The 17004-nt window shown below is 49.2% G+C and overlaps 1 protein-coding gene across 1 annotated transcript in view; it reads left to right on the top strand.

Moving 5' to 3' along the window:
* Positions 1–17004, top strand: part of LOC145339197 (talin-2) — a gene marked incomplete at both ends in the record, with an annotated part of 176335 nt that overhangs the window by 146262 nt on the left and 13069 nt on the right. Inside the window, 7 exons of the mRNA XM_080183582.1 lie at positions 1055–1221; positions 5357–5540; positions 7117–7242; positions 8248–8364; positions 13652–13837; positions 15123–15230; positions 15519–15624. Coding sequence (XP_080039708.1) covers positions 1055–1221; positions 5357–5540; positions 7117–7242; positions 8248–8364; positions 13652–13837; positions 15123–15230; positions 15519–15624 — 994 coding nt within the window. The remainder of the gene's footprint in view (positions 1–1054; positions 1222–5356; positions 5541–7116; positions 7243–8247; positions 8365–13651; positions 13838–15122; positions 15231–15518; positions 15625–17004) is intronic.

Genomic DNA, 17004 nt, shown 5'->3' with positions numbered 1-17004 from the left:
TAATATTACCTCATCAGATTTCATGTTGCAACAAGACCTAGGGGAGAAAAAAAAACCAGAGGGCATGGGTTAAGGGGAAAAGGAGAAAAGTTTAAAGGGAATATTAGTGGGGGGGCTTCTTCACGCAGAGAGTGGTGGGAGTGTGGAATGAGCTGCTGGATAAAAGTGGTAACTTTTAACGTTTAAGAGAAACTTGGATGGGTTCATGGATGAGAGGGGTGTGGAGGGATATGGTCCAAGTGCAGGTCAGTGGGGCTAGGCAGAAAAATGGTTCAGCACAGACAAGAGGGGCCAAAAGGCCTGTTTCTGAGCTGTAAATTTTCTACGATTCTAAGACCAATAAAGCAGTCCAAGACAGAGGCAGCACAGTACCACAGTGGTTAGCACTGCTGCCACACAGCTCCAGGGAGCTGGGTTCGGTTCCCGGCTCGGGCCACTGTCTGTGTGGAGTCTGCACATTCTCCCCATGTCTGCGTGGGTTTCCTCCCACAGTATAAAGATGCACGAATTAGGTTGATTGGACGTGCTAAATTAAGCCTCAGTGTCCCGGGATGTGATAGGTTAGAGGGATTAGGAGGGTAACTATGCTGGGATAGGATGGGATTGTTGTCGGTGCAGACTCCGTGGGTCGAATGGCCTTCTTCTGCACTAGAATTTCTGTGATATTAATTCCAGTTAGTAATCGGAGCCTCTGAGGTACCAGGAGCAACAATTGGTTCGGTTTCTCTTCATTACTTTTCCCACATTATGGATCCAGCGAAGGAGGAACTAGTTTGCACTGTGTAGTTTTCTCAGTTAACTTGGTGTTAACAAATCGTCCCTAACTTAGGCGTCCCTCGACCTGGTTATAATTCTCTAAATTTGCACACCTCTATTGTGGAGTCCAATGGGGGTAGACAAAAGTCACAGGTAGAAGGGGGATTGGTTTGAGGCACTCACTGAATGATAAAATGGCGGCGCGGGCTTGTAGGGCTGTGCTGTGTTGTTCTTTGTAGGCCTGTGCGAGCGAGACTCTGGCTGCCTCGTCCCTGAATGGACCTCGTTTTCTCCCCAGGTTTCTTTAGTCCTGTCTGCCCTCCAAGCGGGCAACAGAGGGACGCAGGCCTGTATTACTGCAGCCAGCGCCGTGTCTGGCATCATCGGTGACCTGGACACCACAATCATGTTCGCCACGGCTGGCACTCTCAACGCAGAAAACGACGAGTCGTTTGCGGACCACAGGTTAGTGGGTTCAGCTCCCCCCCCCCGGCCCCAACTCCAACTCCAACCAGGTGGACAAACTGGAAGCTGCAGTGATGGGGAGGGAGGAACTGAGTTTACAACGGCAGCGGGTGTTTCAGGGAACGTGACGGGGAGGGTGGGGGTTAAGGCAGCTGAAGACCCCGCCGTGGCAAAGGAGTGTGGAGTCAGCGGAGAATGCCTCATGAGGAAATAGGGCAGAAGGAGCGCGTTTACAGAGTGAGAAAGAGAGAGGTGGAAACTCTGCAGGTTTGTTTCGATTTAGCACTTTGCAGGAGTGTCGCCTGGGAGCAGCTTTTATAATAAGCACCACCCCTCAGTTTTGGAAATATAACATCTCCATTTCTTCATCATAAGAACATAAGAAATAGGAGCAGGAGTAGGCCATCTAGCCCTTCGAGCCTGCCTCGCCATTCAATAAGATCATGGCTGATCTGTTGTGGCTCAGTTCCACATTCCCGCCCTCTCCCCATAACCCTTAATCCCCTCTCTTATCAAAAACCCATCAACCCGCGTCTTAAATATATTTAGCGAGGCAGCCTCCACCACTTCAACGGGCAGAGAATTCCAGAGATTCACCACCCTTTGAGTGAAGAAGTTCCTCCTCAACTCCGTTCTAAACCGCCCCCCCTTTATCTTGACGCTGTGCCCCCCTAGTCCTACTGTCCTTTCTGAGCGGGAAGAGTCTCTCCACCTCTATCCTATCCATCCCATTCATCATCTTATATGTCTCAATGAGATCTCCCCTCATTCTTCTAAACTCTAATGAGTACAAGCCCAGTTTATTCAGCCTCTCCTCATAGCTCAACCCCCTCAACTCCGGTATCAGCCTAGTAAACCTCCTCTGCACTCCCTCCAAGGCCAAAATATCCTTGCGTAAGTACGGCGCCCAAAACTGCACACAGTACTCCAGCTGCGGCCTCACCAATGCCCTATACAGCTGCAGCAAGACCTCCCTACTTTTATATTCAATCCCCCTCGCTATGAAGGCCAGCATCCCATTCGCCTTCCTGACCACCTGCTGCACCTGCAAGCTGGGTTTTTGCGACTCATGCACAAGGACCCCGAGGTCCCTCTGCACCGTCGCCTGCTGCAGTTTTTCGCCAAGTAAGTAATAATCCTTCCTACCATTATTCCTACCAAAGTGGACCACCTCGCATTTGCCAACATTAAATTCCATCAATCATCATCATCAATTTGAACTTCGCCACCCAAAGAGACCTGCCTGAATTTGAGCTCCATTGAAATCAGAGAAGACCCAGGTTAAAGAGAGTTCAACACCCCTGATGGGGGAGACGGCACGGTGGCACAGTGGTTAGCTCTGCTGCCTCACAGTACTAGGGACCAGGGATCAATTCCTGGCCTCGGGCTGGGTGGAATCTACACATTCTCCCCATGTCTGCATGGGTTTCCTCCGGATGCTCCACTTTCCTCCCACAATCCAAAGACGTGCGGGTTAGTTACATCAGCCAAGCTAAATTCTCTCTCAGTCTACCCGAACAGGCACCAGAGTGTGGGATTTTCACAGTAACTTCATTGCAGTGTTAATGTAAGCCTATTTGTGACACTAACAAATTAAAGTTTTTTTTTAAATTTGAAAGTTTTTATCTGCGTGGATTGGCCATGCTAAACTGACCCGCACGTCAGGGAAGTTAGTAGGGTAAATAAGCAGGAAGATGGAAATGGGGCCTGGGTGGGATTGTGGGTCAGTGCAGACTCGATGGATCGAATGGCCTCCTGCACTATCGGGATTCTATGAAGCTGTCATTTTCCTGCCTGTCTCGGGTTGGATTGAAATCGGGATTCGGTGGTTATGATTTGAGCTGAGGAAGATTGGGAGGATCACGGGGTGCAGGAACCACCTGGAAACCTGTCAGAGGGCGGACAGCTTGCAGGAGCCTGGCACCATGAGGAAACGGACTTCAGTGTGGCATCGTGCAATAACTGAGGGTAGAGCAGCAGTTCTGCTGCTGTCCACGTGAGATCAGTATGTTTCCCTCACTGGTGCCAGGGTAAGGAAGAGAGAGTGAGAACGCTCTGCAAATAGAAGGGGAAGGGGTGGAGATATTGTCCATCTTGGAACCAGCAACACCTGAAATAAGAGAGTTGAGGTTCTGTAAGTCAGAGTTTAAGGGGGATGAGAAAGGATCATAGAATCCCAACAGTTAGAGGGAGGCCTTTCAGCCCATCGAGTCTGTACCAACTCTGACAGAGCAAGCCACCCAGGCTCTTCCCATAACCCAAATATTTACCCTGCTAATCCCCCCGATTTACACATCGATGGACACTAAGGGGCAATTTAGCACAGCCAATCCATCTAACCTCCATATCCTTGGCCTGTGAGAGGAAACCGGAGCGCCTGGAGGAAACCCACGCAGAGATGGGAAGAATGTACAAACTCCGCATAGTCAGTGACCCGAGCCGGGAATCGAGCCCAGGTCCCTGGCGCCTTGAGGCAGCAGCATGTCAAAGGTAGTAATCTCTGAATTCCTCCCAGTGCCCTGAGCCAGTGAGAGTAGAAGTAGCAGAATGTGACAGGTTAATGATGTGGCTGGAGATACAGCGCAGGAGGGTTAGAGATTGGGTATGAATAGAGTTGGGGCTAAAATCCTTGCGGTTGGTGGTGGTGGGTTAACTCGTGCTAAGGGAATGAGGGTGGCACAGTGATTAGCACTGCTGCCTCACAGCACCAGGGACCCGGATTCAATTCCTGGCCTCGGGCCACTGTCTGTGTGGAGTTTGCACATTCTCCCCATGTCTGTGTGGGTTTCCTCCCCGTGCTCCGGTTTCCGTCCCCATTCTGAAAGATGTGCTCTTTAGATGCATTGACCCAAACAGGCACTGGAGTGTGGCGATTAGGGGATTTTCACAGTAACCTCACTGCTGTGTTAATGTAAACCTACTTGTAACTAATAAATAATAAAGTTAAAGTTAAGCATTTAATCTAATTTGACAGCGATTTGGGCACCAGGATGTTGTATTAAAAAGTAGAAGTAAGATGCACGGAAGAATAGGTGAGCCAGTTACAATTAGAGATACAGAATTAGCTGCAATCATAGAAAAGATAAAGGCAAAGTGACCTTTGGAGTGTAAATGCATCAAGTGTGGTTCAGAAGGTTGGTGGAATACCAGCCCCATGGCGACTGATGCAGTGCCAAATACTGGCACAGGGACGATTGAATATTTAATTATCCTGGGTATAATGTGGTTAACACTGCTGCCTCACAGCGCCAGGGACCCGGGTTCAATTAGGGCCTCGGGTCACTGTCTGTGCGAGGTTGGCACACTCTCCCCGTGTCTGTGTGGGTTTCCTCCGGGTGCTCCGGTTTCCTCCCAGCTCAAGATGTGCAGGTTAGATTGATTGGCCGCGCTAAATTGACCCTCAGTGTCAGGGGGACTCGCTAGGGTGAATGCATGAGAGTATGTGGCTAGGTGGGATTGTTGTCGGGGCGGATGCGATGGGCTGAATGGCCTCCTTCTGCACTGTAGGGATGCTATTGGATATTCGGGTAAGGAGGAAAGGAAGATGGATGGCAGTTTTGATTCAGAAAAATGCTGCAGTGCTTGAAAGAGTGTCCTTGAGGGTCAGACAGAACGTTTTTGGCTGGAATCGAGAAACAATTGAGTTATTGCGTGGACATTTCTGGCAATAGTTTGTTGAGGAGCTTAGTGTGATATATTTACATTGGAATTTATTATGGGAATAGTTGATGCTCTGTTTAACTTAAAATAGACCTCTATTTATTGGTTAAAATGCTTTAACAGTACAGGGCTTTGAAAATGCTCGTTACTTTTATGGAGTGAATCTAACGAGTTTGCTTCAGTGAGCGCAGACATACCTCCTGTGGTTCCTTCATTTTCTTGGCCGACCTGTTTCTTTTCTAAGATAAAGGCTAAAATACTGTGGATGCTGGAATCTCAAACAAAAATCTCAGCAGGTCTGACAGCATCTGTGGCGAGAGACTAGAGCCTCAGCTTCGAGTCTGAATAACCCTCCGTCAGAGCTCTGACTCAGTGTTGACTCTTCTCTCTCTCTCGCCAGAGATGCCGTCAGACCTGCTGAGGTTTTCCCAGCGTTTGCTGTCTCATCCTCCGATGTGTGTTTTTCTCCGCACAGGGAGAACATCCTGAAGACGGCAAAGGCTCTGGTCGAAGACACCAAGTTCCTGGTGTCGGGGGCTGCGTCGAGCCAGGAGAAGCTCGCCCAGGCGGCGCAGTCCTCTGTTAGCACCATCACCCAGCTGGCTGAGGTGGTCAAACAGGGAGCTGCCAGCCTGGGCTCCAATGATCCCGAAACCCAGGTAAGGGACACAATTCACAAACAAGAGGCGTAGGATCAGTCTGATGCACGTCAGGCGCACACAGGAATGATTCCTGCCACTTGCAATTTACTCAACTGTAAGCGTGTTGTTCATCTGTAGATTTAGTGGGTTTTCCATGTTTAAGGACACACGAGACAGATAAAGTACACGCGTTTGTCTGTTTCTGTTGTTAGTTTCCTGGAACAGGGCACCAGTCTGTCACCACAGACTGTAGCTTTAGTGGTGCCACAAGGTTCACAGCTCCAGGGTCCTGGGTTCGATTCCCGGCTCGGGTCGCTGTCTGTGTGGAGTTTGCACATTCTCCCCGTGTCTGCGTGGGTTTCCTCCGGGTGCCCCAGTTTCCTCCCACAGTCCAAAGATGTGCGGGTTAGGTTGATTGGCCACACTAAATTGCCCCTTAGTGTCCAGGGATGTGTAGGTTAGAGGGATTAGTGGGTATAATATGTAGGGATATGGGGGTAGGGCCTGGGTGAGATTGTGTTCGGCGCAGACTCGATGGGCCGAAGGGCCTCTTTCTGTACGGTAGTGTTCTATGATTCTAAGGCTCTGCCCGTTCTTACTGCCTGCCGTAGTTGTACCAGAGGCCGATCGTTTGCCCTCTCCGGGTGGATTATACAAGATCCTGTAAAAGATCCCGTGACAGAATTCCAAAGAGTAGGGGGAGTTATCCCTGACCAATACTTATCCCTCAAAGAACGGCGCAAAAGCGGATTTCCTGCTCATTATCACCTGCGGGATCTTGCTGTACTCGAAGCGGCTGCCGTATTTCCTGCATCAGCACAACTCAAAGCCTCTTCACTTGTGGTAAAGCCTGTCCAGAGGTTGAGAAAGGCGCTACACAAATGCAGTTCTTTTGAGTTGAATGGTGTCGCGACTGGGGAGTCAGTTGCTGGCAATCATTTCTTTTGGCCATTAACTTCTGTTTCCTTGCTGGGGGGGGGCGTGGTTTATATCAGGGCGTACCCCAGAAATTGGACACCCCCCCTCCATCCCTCCTCGGGAAGTTCCCCGTTAAGTGTTGCATGGTAATTCCTTGGTGGGGGGGGGTTGCAGATTTCTGTTGGGCAATTTCCCCACGCTGAGATCCATCCCCAAAGGTGACCTTCCACATGGCTCAGATCGCCTGACAGTCATAGTTCTCCAGGCATAGTCACTGTAATACTGACCATCCCGCGGGACCCCCACACCACCTCCCCCACCCCCTTCCTCCTCCTGAGACTCAGTGGCACCCTTGGCACTGACCACATGAACTCCCCTCAGCGACCATTGAACCCTCCACCATATCCCACCCTCTCCCCCCATCCCTCCCCCTACCATATCCCATATCCCCCCACCATACCCTCTCCTCCTCCTCCTCCTCCTCCTCACCCCCCACCTCCTCAACCATAGTCCATGCAGGGAAATGTCCCCAGCTCAAGGTTGCTGGTCACTGGGGGCAGAGCAGGGAAGGAGCTGGGATCTTCCCGATCCCAACCCAGCCCACACGGTTGACGAGCTCTGCACCATTGGATCTTGCTGTGTTTGCGGACTGAGCTCAGTTGGTGCTGTTTTCCAGGTGGTGCTAATCAACGCGGTGAAGGACGTCGCGAAGGCCCTGACCGACCTCATCAGCGCGACCAAATGCGCAGCCGGAAAGCCCGCCGATGACCCATCCATGTACCAGCTGAAGAGTGCGGCCAAGGTGCGGCGGAGAGAGTGGGGGGGGGGCACGGGGCAGGGGCAGGACTGCGAGTGGAGGGGTGGGGGGTGCTACGGGGCAAGAGTGGGAGTGAGGGAATACAGGGGTGGGGGGGGAGGGCGTGGTACAAAACCTTCAAGTTGCAGTCAGTCTGTTCAAAGGCTACGTCTTCACCCACAGGGGAATGGACAAGGTGCTATTTGGGAGCTGGGGTCAGATGCTGCAACTTTATAAGACCCTGGTCAGACCCCACTTGGAGTACTGTGCGCAGTTCTGGTCGCCTCATTACAGGAAGGATGTGGAAGCTATTGAGAGGGTGCAGAGGAGATTTACAAGGATGTTGCCTGGATTGGGAGGCATGCCTTATGAGGATAGGTTGAGGGAGCTGGGACTCTTCTCCCTGGAGAGACGAAGGTTGAGAGGCGACCTGATAGAGATTTATAAGATGTTGGGAGGAATAGATAGGGTGGATTCTCGGAGGCTATTTCCCAGGGCTGAAATGGTCGCTACGAGAGGACACAGGTTTAAGGTGCTGGGGAGCAGGTACAGAGGAGATGTCAGGGGTAAGTTTTTCACTCAGAGGGTGGTGAGTGAGTGGAATCGGCTGCCGTCGGTGGTGGTGGAGGCAAATTCGATAGGGTCTTTTAAGAGACTTCTGGATGAGTACATGGGATTTAATAGGATCGAGAGTTATAGATAAGCCTAGTAGGTAGAGATATGATGGGTGCAACTTGTGGGCCAAAGGGCCTGTTTGTGCTGTAGTTTTTCTATGTTCGATATTGAGGTGAATGGAAAGTTTTGAGGATTGATGGATATTTGCAGGGTAAGGGACAGGAGGTGGGGAGGTGAAATGAAGATGCAGATCAGCCCTGATATCGCTGGGGGGGGTGGTTGAAGCAAGCTCAAGGGGCTGAATGGCCTCCTGTTTCTATTACAATGGAATAACAAGACGTTTTTCTCTCCCCCTCCCACCCCCCCCCTTCCACTCACACCGCTCCCCCCCTCCAGGTGATGGTTACGAACGTCACGTCCCTACTGAAGACAGTGAAAGCTGTGGAGGATGAGGCCACCCGTGGTACCAGGGCACTCGAGGCCACAATCGAGAGCATCAAACAGGAGTTGGCGGTATGTGAGGAGAGTCAACTCAACCAACGGCCTGGTTCCAATCTATACAAGATCCCCATTCTCGACAAACCTGCACTGTCCTACATTTACTGTTGGTGATTCATTTCCCAACTTTCCGTTTCTCTCAGCTTCTCGCATATTCCCAAGTTTAATCACTCCAACTACTGAGCTCCTAAGTCCTGGAATTCTCTCCCTAAGTTCTCAGCCTCCCTCTCCCCCTTTCAGAAACTCCTTTAAAACTCATCTCTTCGACCAAGATCTTAGTCAGCCGCCCCTAATATATCCTCACGTTGCCAGGTAACACTGCTGTGAAGCAGCTTGGGACCTTTTTACTGTGTTAAAGGTGCAATATCTACGCAGCTTACACAGGTTATTGCCCCAGAACTTGCTGTGCCTCTAGCCAAGCTGTTCCAGAACAATTATGGCAGTGAAATCTAACTGAAAATTGCCCAGGTATATCCTGTCCACAAGGAATGTGTGGAGTTTGCACATTCTCCTCGTGTCTGCCTGGGTTTCCTCCCGGGTGCTCCGGTTTCCTCCCACAGTCCAAAGATGTGCGGGGTAGGTGGGTTGGCCGTGCTAAAATTGCCCCTTAGTGTCCTGAGTTGTGTAGATTGGAGGAATTAGTGGGTAAAATAGGTAGGGATATGGGTAGGATTGTGTTCTGTGCAGACTCGATGGGCCGAATGGCCTCTTTCTGCACTGTAGGGTTTCTATAATTCTATCAGGAGCAATTTCTCAATAATCACCCACCCTTCCATTCAAATCGGCCACTTCGCACAGATACTTATTTTGGGTCTGAGAAAGTGAATGACTATCCCCACGAGGAAGATGACTATCGGAAAATATTACCTTCTTCTAGGGACACACAGTGGTTAAAGCACTGTTGTCTCGCAGCTCCATGGACCGGGGTCCGATTCCCGGCTTTGGTCACTGTCTGTGTGGAGATGGCACATTCTCCTCGTGTCTGCGTGGGTTTCCTCCGGGTGCTCCTCCCACAGTCCAAAACTGTGTGGGTTAGGTGCGTTGGCCATGCTAAATTGCCCTTTAATGTCCTGGGATGCGTAGGTTAGAGGGATTATTGTGCTAAATATGTGGGATTACAGGAATAGGGCCTAGGCGGGGCTGTTGTCAGTACAGACTCAATGGGGCGAATGGCCTCCTTCTGCACTGTAGGGATTCTATGATTCTATTTAGCCTGTTAAGTTATATGATGTAACAGTCAGGTTATAACTATCCTGGATATTATCAGGGTCTGGGGAATCTCTCTTCAAAAATTTGTATCTTCCCATTTTCAGAAAATACAAGAGAGGTGGATTCTCAAAACTGCTCACAGTAAGAGATCTTATACACCGCTAACTTACTTACAATCTGCTAAAAAAGCTTTAACCTGCAATATACTTAAAGTGAATATTTACACTGCAGCATCAATGATTATCAAAGGTTAGGAAAATGTTGCCTTGGTTCTAATAGAGAATCCAGTGGAAAAGACTTTAGTGCAACAGCTAAAATCAGTTCTGGATATCCATCATTCAATGTAATAAGAATGTAAGAACTAGGAGCAGGAATAGGCCATCTCGCTCCTGGAACCTGCTCCGCCATTCAATAAGATCACAGCTCATCTTTTTCGCGGACTCAGCTCCACTTACCCACCCGCTCACCTTAATTCCTTTACTGTTCAAAAATGTATCTATCCATGCCTTAAAAACATTCAACGAGGGAGCCTCAACTGGACAGGGAATTCCACAGATTCACAACCCTTTGGGCGAAGAAGTTCCTCCTCAACTCAGTCCTAAATCTGCTCCCCCTTATTTTGAGGCTATGCCCCCTAGATCTAATTTCATTCGTCAGTGGAAAAAAGAAACCTCCCTGCCTCTATCTTATTTATTCCCCCCATAATCTTATATGTTTCTATAAAATCTCCCCTCATTCTTCTGAATTCCAATGAGTGAAGTCCCAGTCTAGTCAGTCTCTCCTCATGGAGTTTGCACATTCTCCTCGTGTCTGTGTGGGTTTCCTCCGGGTGCTCCGGTTTCCTCCCACAGTCCAAAAATGTGCAGGTCAGGCTGATTGGCCGTGCTAAAATTGCCCCTTAGTGTCCTGGGATGTGTAGGTTAGCGGGATTAGTGGGGAAATGTGTAGGGATATGGGGATAGAGCCTGGGTGGGATTGTAGTCAGTGACTCGATGGGCCAAAGGGCCTCCTTCTGCACTGTAGGGTTCTATGTTCTAAGCCAACCCTCTCAACTCTGGAATCAACCCAGTGAATCTCCTCTGCACCCCCTCCAGTGCCAGTCTATCCTTTCTCAAGTAAGGAGACCAAAACTGTGCACTGTACATCACAGGTGTGGTCTCACCAGCACCTTATACAGCTGCAACATAACCTCGCTGTTTTTAAACTCCATCCCTTTAGCAATGAAGGACAAAATTCCATTTGCCTTCTTAATTACCTGCTGTGCCTGCAAACCAACTCCTTGAGATTCCTGCACAAGGACACCCAGGTCCCTCTGCACAGCAGCACGCTGCAATTTATTACTATTTAAATAATAGTCCATTTTGCTGTTATTCCGACCAAAATGGATGACCTCACGTTTACCAACATTGTACTCCATCTGCCAGACCCTCGCCCACTCACTTAAGACTATCGATATCCCTTTGCAGACTTTCAGAGTCCTCTGCACATTTTGCTCTACCACTCATCTTAATACCATCTGCGAATTTTGATACACTACACTTGGCCCCCGACTTCAAGTCATCCATGTGAATCATAAACAATTGCGGTCTATTTTCTAAAGTATAGTATCCTAAATACGTAAGAATTTTCCTATTTATTGGGGTATTTCCATCACAGTGGATGGGGGCATCAACAGCGCTATCAGGCAACACGTAGCAATAATCTGCACACTGACGCTCAGTTTAGCTTCTGCCTGGGCCAGTCAGCTCCTGAGCTCATCACAAGTTTGGTTCAGACATGGATAAAAGGGCTGAAAGTGAGAGTGACAGCCGTTGACATCAAGGTCACATTTGACCTTGCAAAGCAACCAGCCCTAGCAAAACTAAAGCCAGTGGGAATCGGGGGAAAACTCTCTGCCGATTGGAGTCACACCCGGTACAAAGGGAGCTGATTGTGGTGATTGGAGGTGGATCGTCTCAGCTCCAGGATATCCCTGCAGGAGTTCCACGGAAGTGTCTTAGGCTCGACCAGCTTTAGCTGCTCCATCAATGACCTTCCCTCCATCATAGGGTCAGAAGTGAGGATGTTCGCCAATGATTGCACAATGTTCAGCATCATTCGCAACTCCTCAGATACTGAGGCAATCCATGTCCAAATGAATCAGGATCGGGATGATATCTCGGTTTGGACTGACAAGTGGCAAGTAATATTCATGCTACACAAGCCAGGCAGTGACCATCTCCAGCAAGATAATGTAACTATCACCCCTTGAGGGGGGGGGTGATAGAATATAAAAGTAGGGCGGTCTTGCTGCAACTGTACAGGGCACTGGTGAGGCCGCAGCTGGAGTACTGTGTGCAGTTTTGGTCGCCGCACTTGGGCAAGAATATTTTGGCCTTGGAGGGAGTGCAGAGGAGGTTCACTAGGCTGATACCGGAGATGAGGGGGTTGGCCTATGAAGAGAGACTAAATAGACTGAGTCTGTACTCGTTGGAGTTTAGAAGGATGAGGGGGGATCTTATAGAGACGTATAAGATAATGAAGGGGATGGATAGGGTAGAGGTAGAGAGATTCTTCCCGCTTAGAAAGGATAGCAGGACTAGAGGGCACAGCCTCAAGATAAGGGGGGGTGCAGTTTAGATCGGAGTTGAGGAGGAACTTCTTCACTCAAAGGGTGGTGAATCTCTGGAATTCTCTGCCCATTGAAGTGGTGGAGGCTACCTCGCTGAATATATTTAAGTCACGGGTAGATAGACAGGGGAATTAAGGGTTATGGGGAGAAAGCGGGAAAGTGGAACTGATCCACTTCAGATCAGCCGTGATCTTATTGAATGGCGGGGCAGGCTCGAAGAGTTAGATGGCCGACTCCTGCTCCTATTTCTTATGTTCTTGACATTGCTGAATCCTCCACTTTCAACATGATGGGGGTTACCGTTGACCAGAAACTGACTAGCTGTGTAAAATAGTGTGTGGTTACAAAAGTAGGTCAGAGGCTAGGAATTCTGCGGCAGTTGACCTCCTGATTTCCCCCAAAACCTGTCCACCATCTACAAAGCACAAGTTAGGAGTGTGATGGAATACTCCCCACTTGTTTGAGTGGGTGCAGCTCCAACAACACTCGAGAAACTTGATACCATCCATGAGAAAGCAACCACGTCTACAAGCTTTCACTCCCTCCACCACCAATGCCTAATGGTAACCATATGTACCATCTACATTAGGCAGCACCTTCCAAACCTGCAATCTCTACCGTGTCGGAGAAGGGCAGTGGATATATGGGAATCACCCACTGCAAATTCCCACCCGAGTCTCTCACCACCCTGACTTGGAAATAGATTGGTCGCTCCTTCACTGCCGCTATGTCAAAATCCTGGAACTCAGCACCCTCCACCACCACTAACAGCACTATGGGCGTACCTACACCTCAGGTACTGCAGCGATTCAAGAAGACAACTCGCCACCACCTTCTCAACGGAAATTAGGGATGGGCAGTAAATGCTGATCTAGCCAGTAATATAACCACGACAGTACGAATGGAACATAGAACAGTACAGCACAGTACAGGCCCTTCGGCCCTCAATGTTGTGCCGAGCTATGTCCAATCCCAAGATCAAGCTATCCCACTCCCTATCATTCTGGAGTGCTCCATGTGCCTATCCAATAACCGCTTGAAAGTTCCTAAAGTGTCCGACTCCACTATCACAGCAGGCAGTCCATTCCACACCCCAACCACTCTCTGAGTGAAGAATCTACCTCGGACATCCCTCCTATATCTCCCACCATGAACCTTATAGTTCTGCCCCCTAGTAACAGCTACATCCACCCGAGGAAACAGTCTTTGAACGCCCACTCTCTATCCCCCTCATCATCTTATAAACCTCTATTAAGTCGCCTCTCATCCTCCTCCGCTCCAAAGAGAAAAGCCCCAGCTCCCTCAACCTTTCATCATAAGACCGACCCTCCAAACCAGGCAGCATCCTGGTATAGAGAGAAATAACAGCGAGTGGATCTAACTAAATTGCAAAGGCCCCAATGTACCGTAACCATTCTGTGATCCACCGTGTGTCTTTTAATGATCTGAATCCCTTGTCCTTGGCTTTGATACCAATTATAGGTGTTCCAGTCGAAGGACGTACCAGCCAAGACCTACACTCCAGAGGAATTCATTCGAATGACGAAGGGTATCACAACAGCGACCGCCAAGGCAGTGGCAGCAGGAAACTCCTGTCGCCAGGATGACGTGATCGCAACAGCCAATCTCAGCCGCAAGGCAATCATTGACATGTTGACAGCCTGTAAGGTACACGGCGGTTTCTGTTCAGTCACCCAGCTGCCATTGAAGTCTCTGTCGCATCTCCCCCTCCCCCCCTCAGCCTTCTTCATCTGTCACAGCTTCTCTGCACTTTGGCCATTCACACCCTTTATTCTCTCTGCGGGATATGACTCATCTTTGATTCCCTCACTCTGCGGTATAAATATCTCCCACTTTCTGTGCCTTTTGGCTTTGACAGAGGGTCACCTGGACTGGAAACGTCAGCTCTCTCCCCTCCTTCCAGACCCGCTGAGATTTTTCAGCATTTTTCTCTTTTGGTTTCAGATTCCAGCATCCGCTTTTAGCTTTTAGCCGTTGAAGTCTTGCCTTGTGGGCACAGAGCACTGAAATTTGAATGTGGGGGTGGTCAGAAGCTCTTTTCCTGCGGTACAAGAGTCAATTACTGGGTGGGGGGGGCTTAGGTTTAAGGTGCGAGGGGCAAGGTTTAAAGGAGATGCGCGAGGCAAGTTGAAGCAGGTTCGATATTGACTTTTAAGGGGCGTCTTGACAAATGCGTGAATAGGTTGGGGATAGAGGGGTATGGTCCTGGGAAGGGTAGGAGGTTTTAAGGTTGTTAAGAAGGTGTACGGTGTGTTAGCTTTTATTGGTAGAGGGATTGAATTTCGGAGCCGTGAGGTCATGTTACAACTGTACAAAACTCTGGTGCGGCCGCACTTGGAGTATTGCGTACAGTTCTGGTCACCGCATTATAAGAAAGATGTGGAGGCATTGGAAAGGGTGCAGAGGAGGTTTACCAGGATGTTGCCTGGTATGGTGGGAAGGTCTTATGAGGAGAGACTGAGGGACTTGAGGTTGTTTTCGTTAGAAAGAAGGTTGAGAGGTGACCTAATTGAGGGTTAGATAGGGTGGACAGTGAGAGCCTTTTTCCTCGGATGGTGACGGCTAACACGAGGGGACATAGCTTTAAATTGAGGGGTGGTAATTATAGGACGGATGTCAGAGGTAGGTTCTTTACTCAGAGGGTAGTAAGGGCGTGGAATGCCCTGCCTGCAGCAGTTGTGGACTCGCCAACTTTAAGGGCGTTCAAATGGTCAGTGGATAGGCATATGGATAAGATTGGAATAGTTTAGGTTAGAGGGTCATTAGATTGGTTCCACTGGTCGGCGCAACATCGAGGGCCGAAGGGCCTGTACTGCGCTGTAATGTTCTATGTTTTAGTTCAGTCGGGCAGCATGGTCGGTACAGGTTTGTGTGGGGGGGGGGCCTGTTCCTGTGCTGTAATTTTCTTTGTTCTTTGTGTTTGTGTGGGCAGCAAGCAGCGTACCATTCGGAAGTGAGTGAAGAGGTGCGAAGCAGGGCCTTGCACTTTGCTACTGAGTGCACTGTGCGTTACATGGAGCTGCTGGAACACGTCCTGGTGGTGAGTCACTCTTCATATTAGCTTTTGGTTATACGTGGAATTAAAACACACGTGAATAACAGGTGAGAGGGAAGATCTTTGGAAGTTTTATGACAGGGCCTCAGATTGCCAACAATTCCTGTCTCACGTCCGGAGTATTTGGAAGTCAATGATCATTCTAGTCGGTGGTGACTTTGTTTGGTACTTACTGCATTCTCTGGAGAAACGTGAAGAATCTTCTGTCGCTGTCCCCTGCGTCATTTTTTAACACTGGGCCGTTTTGGAATGTCACATTTTGTTTCCAAACAGATTGTCCAGAAGCCCACAGCCGAGCAGAAACTGCAGTTATCCGGATACTCTAAGCGTGTGGCGGCTGCTGTCACAGAGCTGATCCAAGCAGCAGAAGCCATGAAAGGTCAGTGTGAAAGCGCAGCGTCAACAGTGACACTCCCAGCTTCCCAGGATCTGATCCGGGATCACCCCTTTAGTCCCAGATTCTTCCTCAGTTCCCCCGGGAGATGTGACGTCAGAAACAGGTAACCTCAAAAACTGTCATGGCAAAGAATGACAGGAAGAGGCCATTCAGCCCATCTATGCCAGCACTCTGTTAGAGCTATCCCATTATCCCTTCCCCATTCCCTTTGCATTTTCTTTCCCAATGGTTATCCACATAGTTTTAATTGCTATTCTGGAATTTGCTTTTCTCTAGATTCATGGATATTTCAAGTTTCAACAATAAGATATTTATTATTCCAGCCTCTCCCTGCGATCTGTTGGTCATAACCTTCAATTAGTGAGTTACTGACTCAGTGGAAATGATTATATCTGATTTACCCCCATCAAAACCTCTCATTACTTTGAACCCCTTCTCCTTTCTAAATTACCTGCAGTGAAGAAGGAGGCCACTCGGCCCATCGGGTCTGCACCAACCACAATCCCACCCAGGCCCCATCCCCACAACCTTACACATTTACAGTAGCCCATCCCCCTAACACTAAGGGGCAATTTATCATGGCCAATCCACCTAACCTGCACATTTTTGGACTGTGGGAGGAAACCAGAGCACTCAGAGGAAACCCATGCAGACACAGGGAGAACATGCAAACTCCACACTGTCATCCAAGGCTAGAATTGAACCCGGGTCTCTGGCCCTGTGAGGCAGCAGTGCTAACCACTGTGCCACCAAGCTGCTGCCTTAATTAATCTCTCTTGTTTGAATTAAAAGAGTTCCACTTAATGAAATCCATCCCCATCACTGAAGCCTCTCATTCTGCACCCAAAACTTCACTTTCCAAATAGGGGTGCTGAAGATTGGAACCAAGTATTTTAACTACAGCCTGACCATTGATTTGTCTTGATTTACTTGTGTACTCTAGGCACCAGCTTATTAAACCCATGACCCCATAGGCTATTTATACACATTTACCAACTTGTCCTTCTGAAGGTTGGACATCCCCCACTGTGTTGTCCAAGCAAGTCAACGCTAATCTTCAGGTGAAGTGAGATTAGAGGCTGGGAGATGATCAAGGGCTCACAGAAATGCTTCAGTTTGTATTCAGAATTCCCTACGTTCTGTCCTTGTATTTTGTGCCATCAGTAAAAATTTGTGTGTCCACATTGATAATGGATGCTTGGCCATGTGCTCCCAGGGCTCTGGCCAGTGGTTCTACTCTCGTCCCCTCGCTGGGATGGGGGCCAAGATTATGACGGTATTTATAACACCACGTGTCCTGGGAAGAATCATAGGATCCCTACAGTGCATAAGGAGGCCATTCAGCCCATCGAGTCTGATCCC

The sequence above is a fragment of the Carcharhinus amblyrhynchos genome, unplaced genomic scaffold (assembly GCF_965287045.1).
Source record: "Carcharhinus amblyrhynchos unplaced genomic scaffold, sCarAmb.v2.hapA chromosome_338, whole genome shotgun sequence".
Classification (NCBI taxonomy): Eukaryota; Metazoa; Chordata; class Chondrichthyes; order Carcharhiniformes; family Carcharhinidae; genus Carcharhinus; species Carcharhinus amblyrhynchos.
This window is presented reverse-complemented; position numbering and strand designations above follow the sequence as displayed.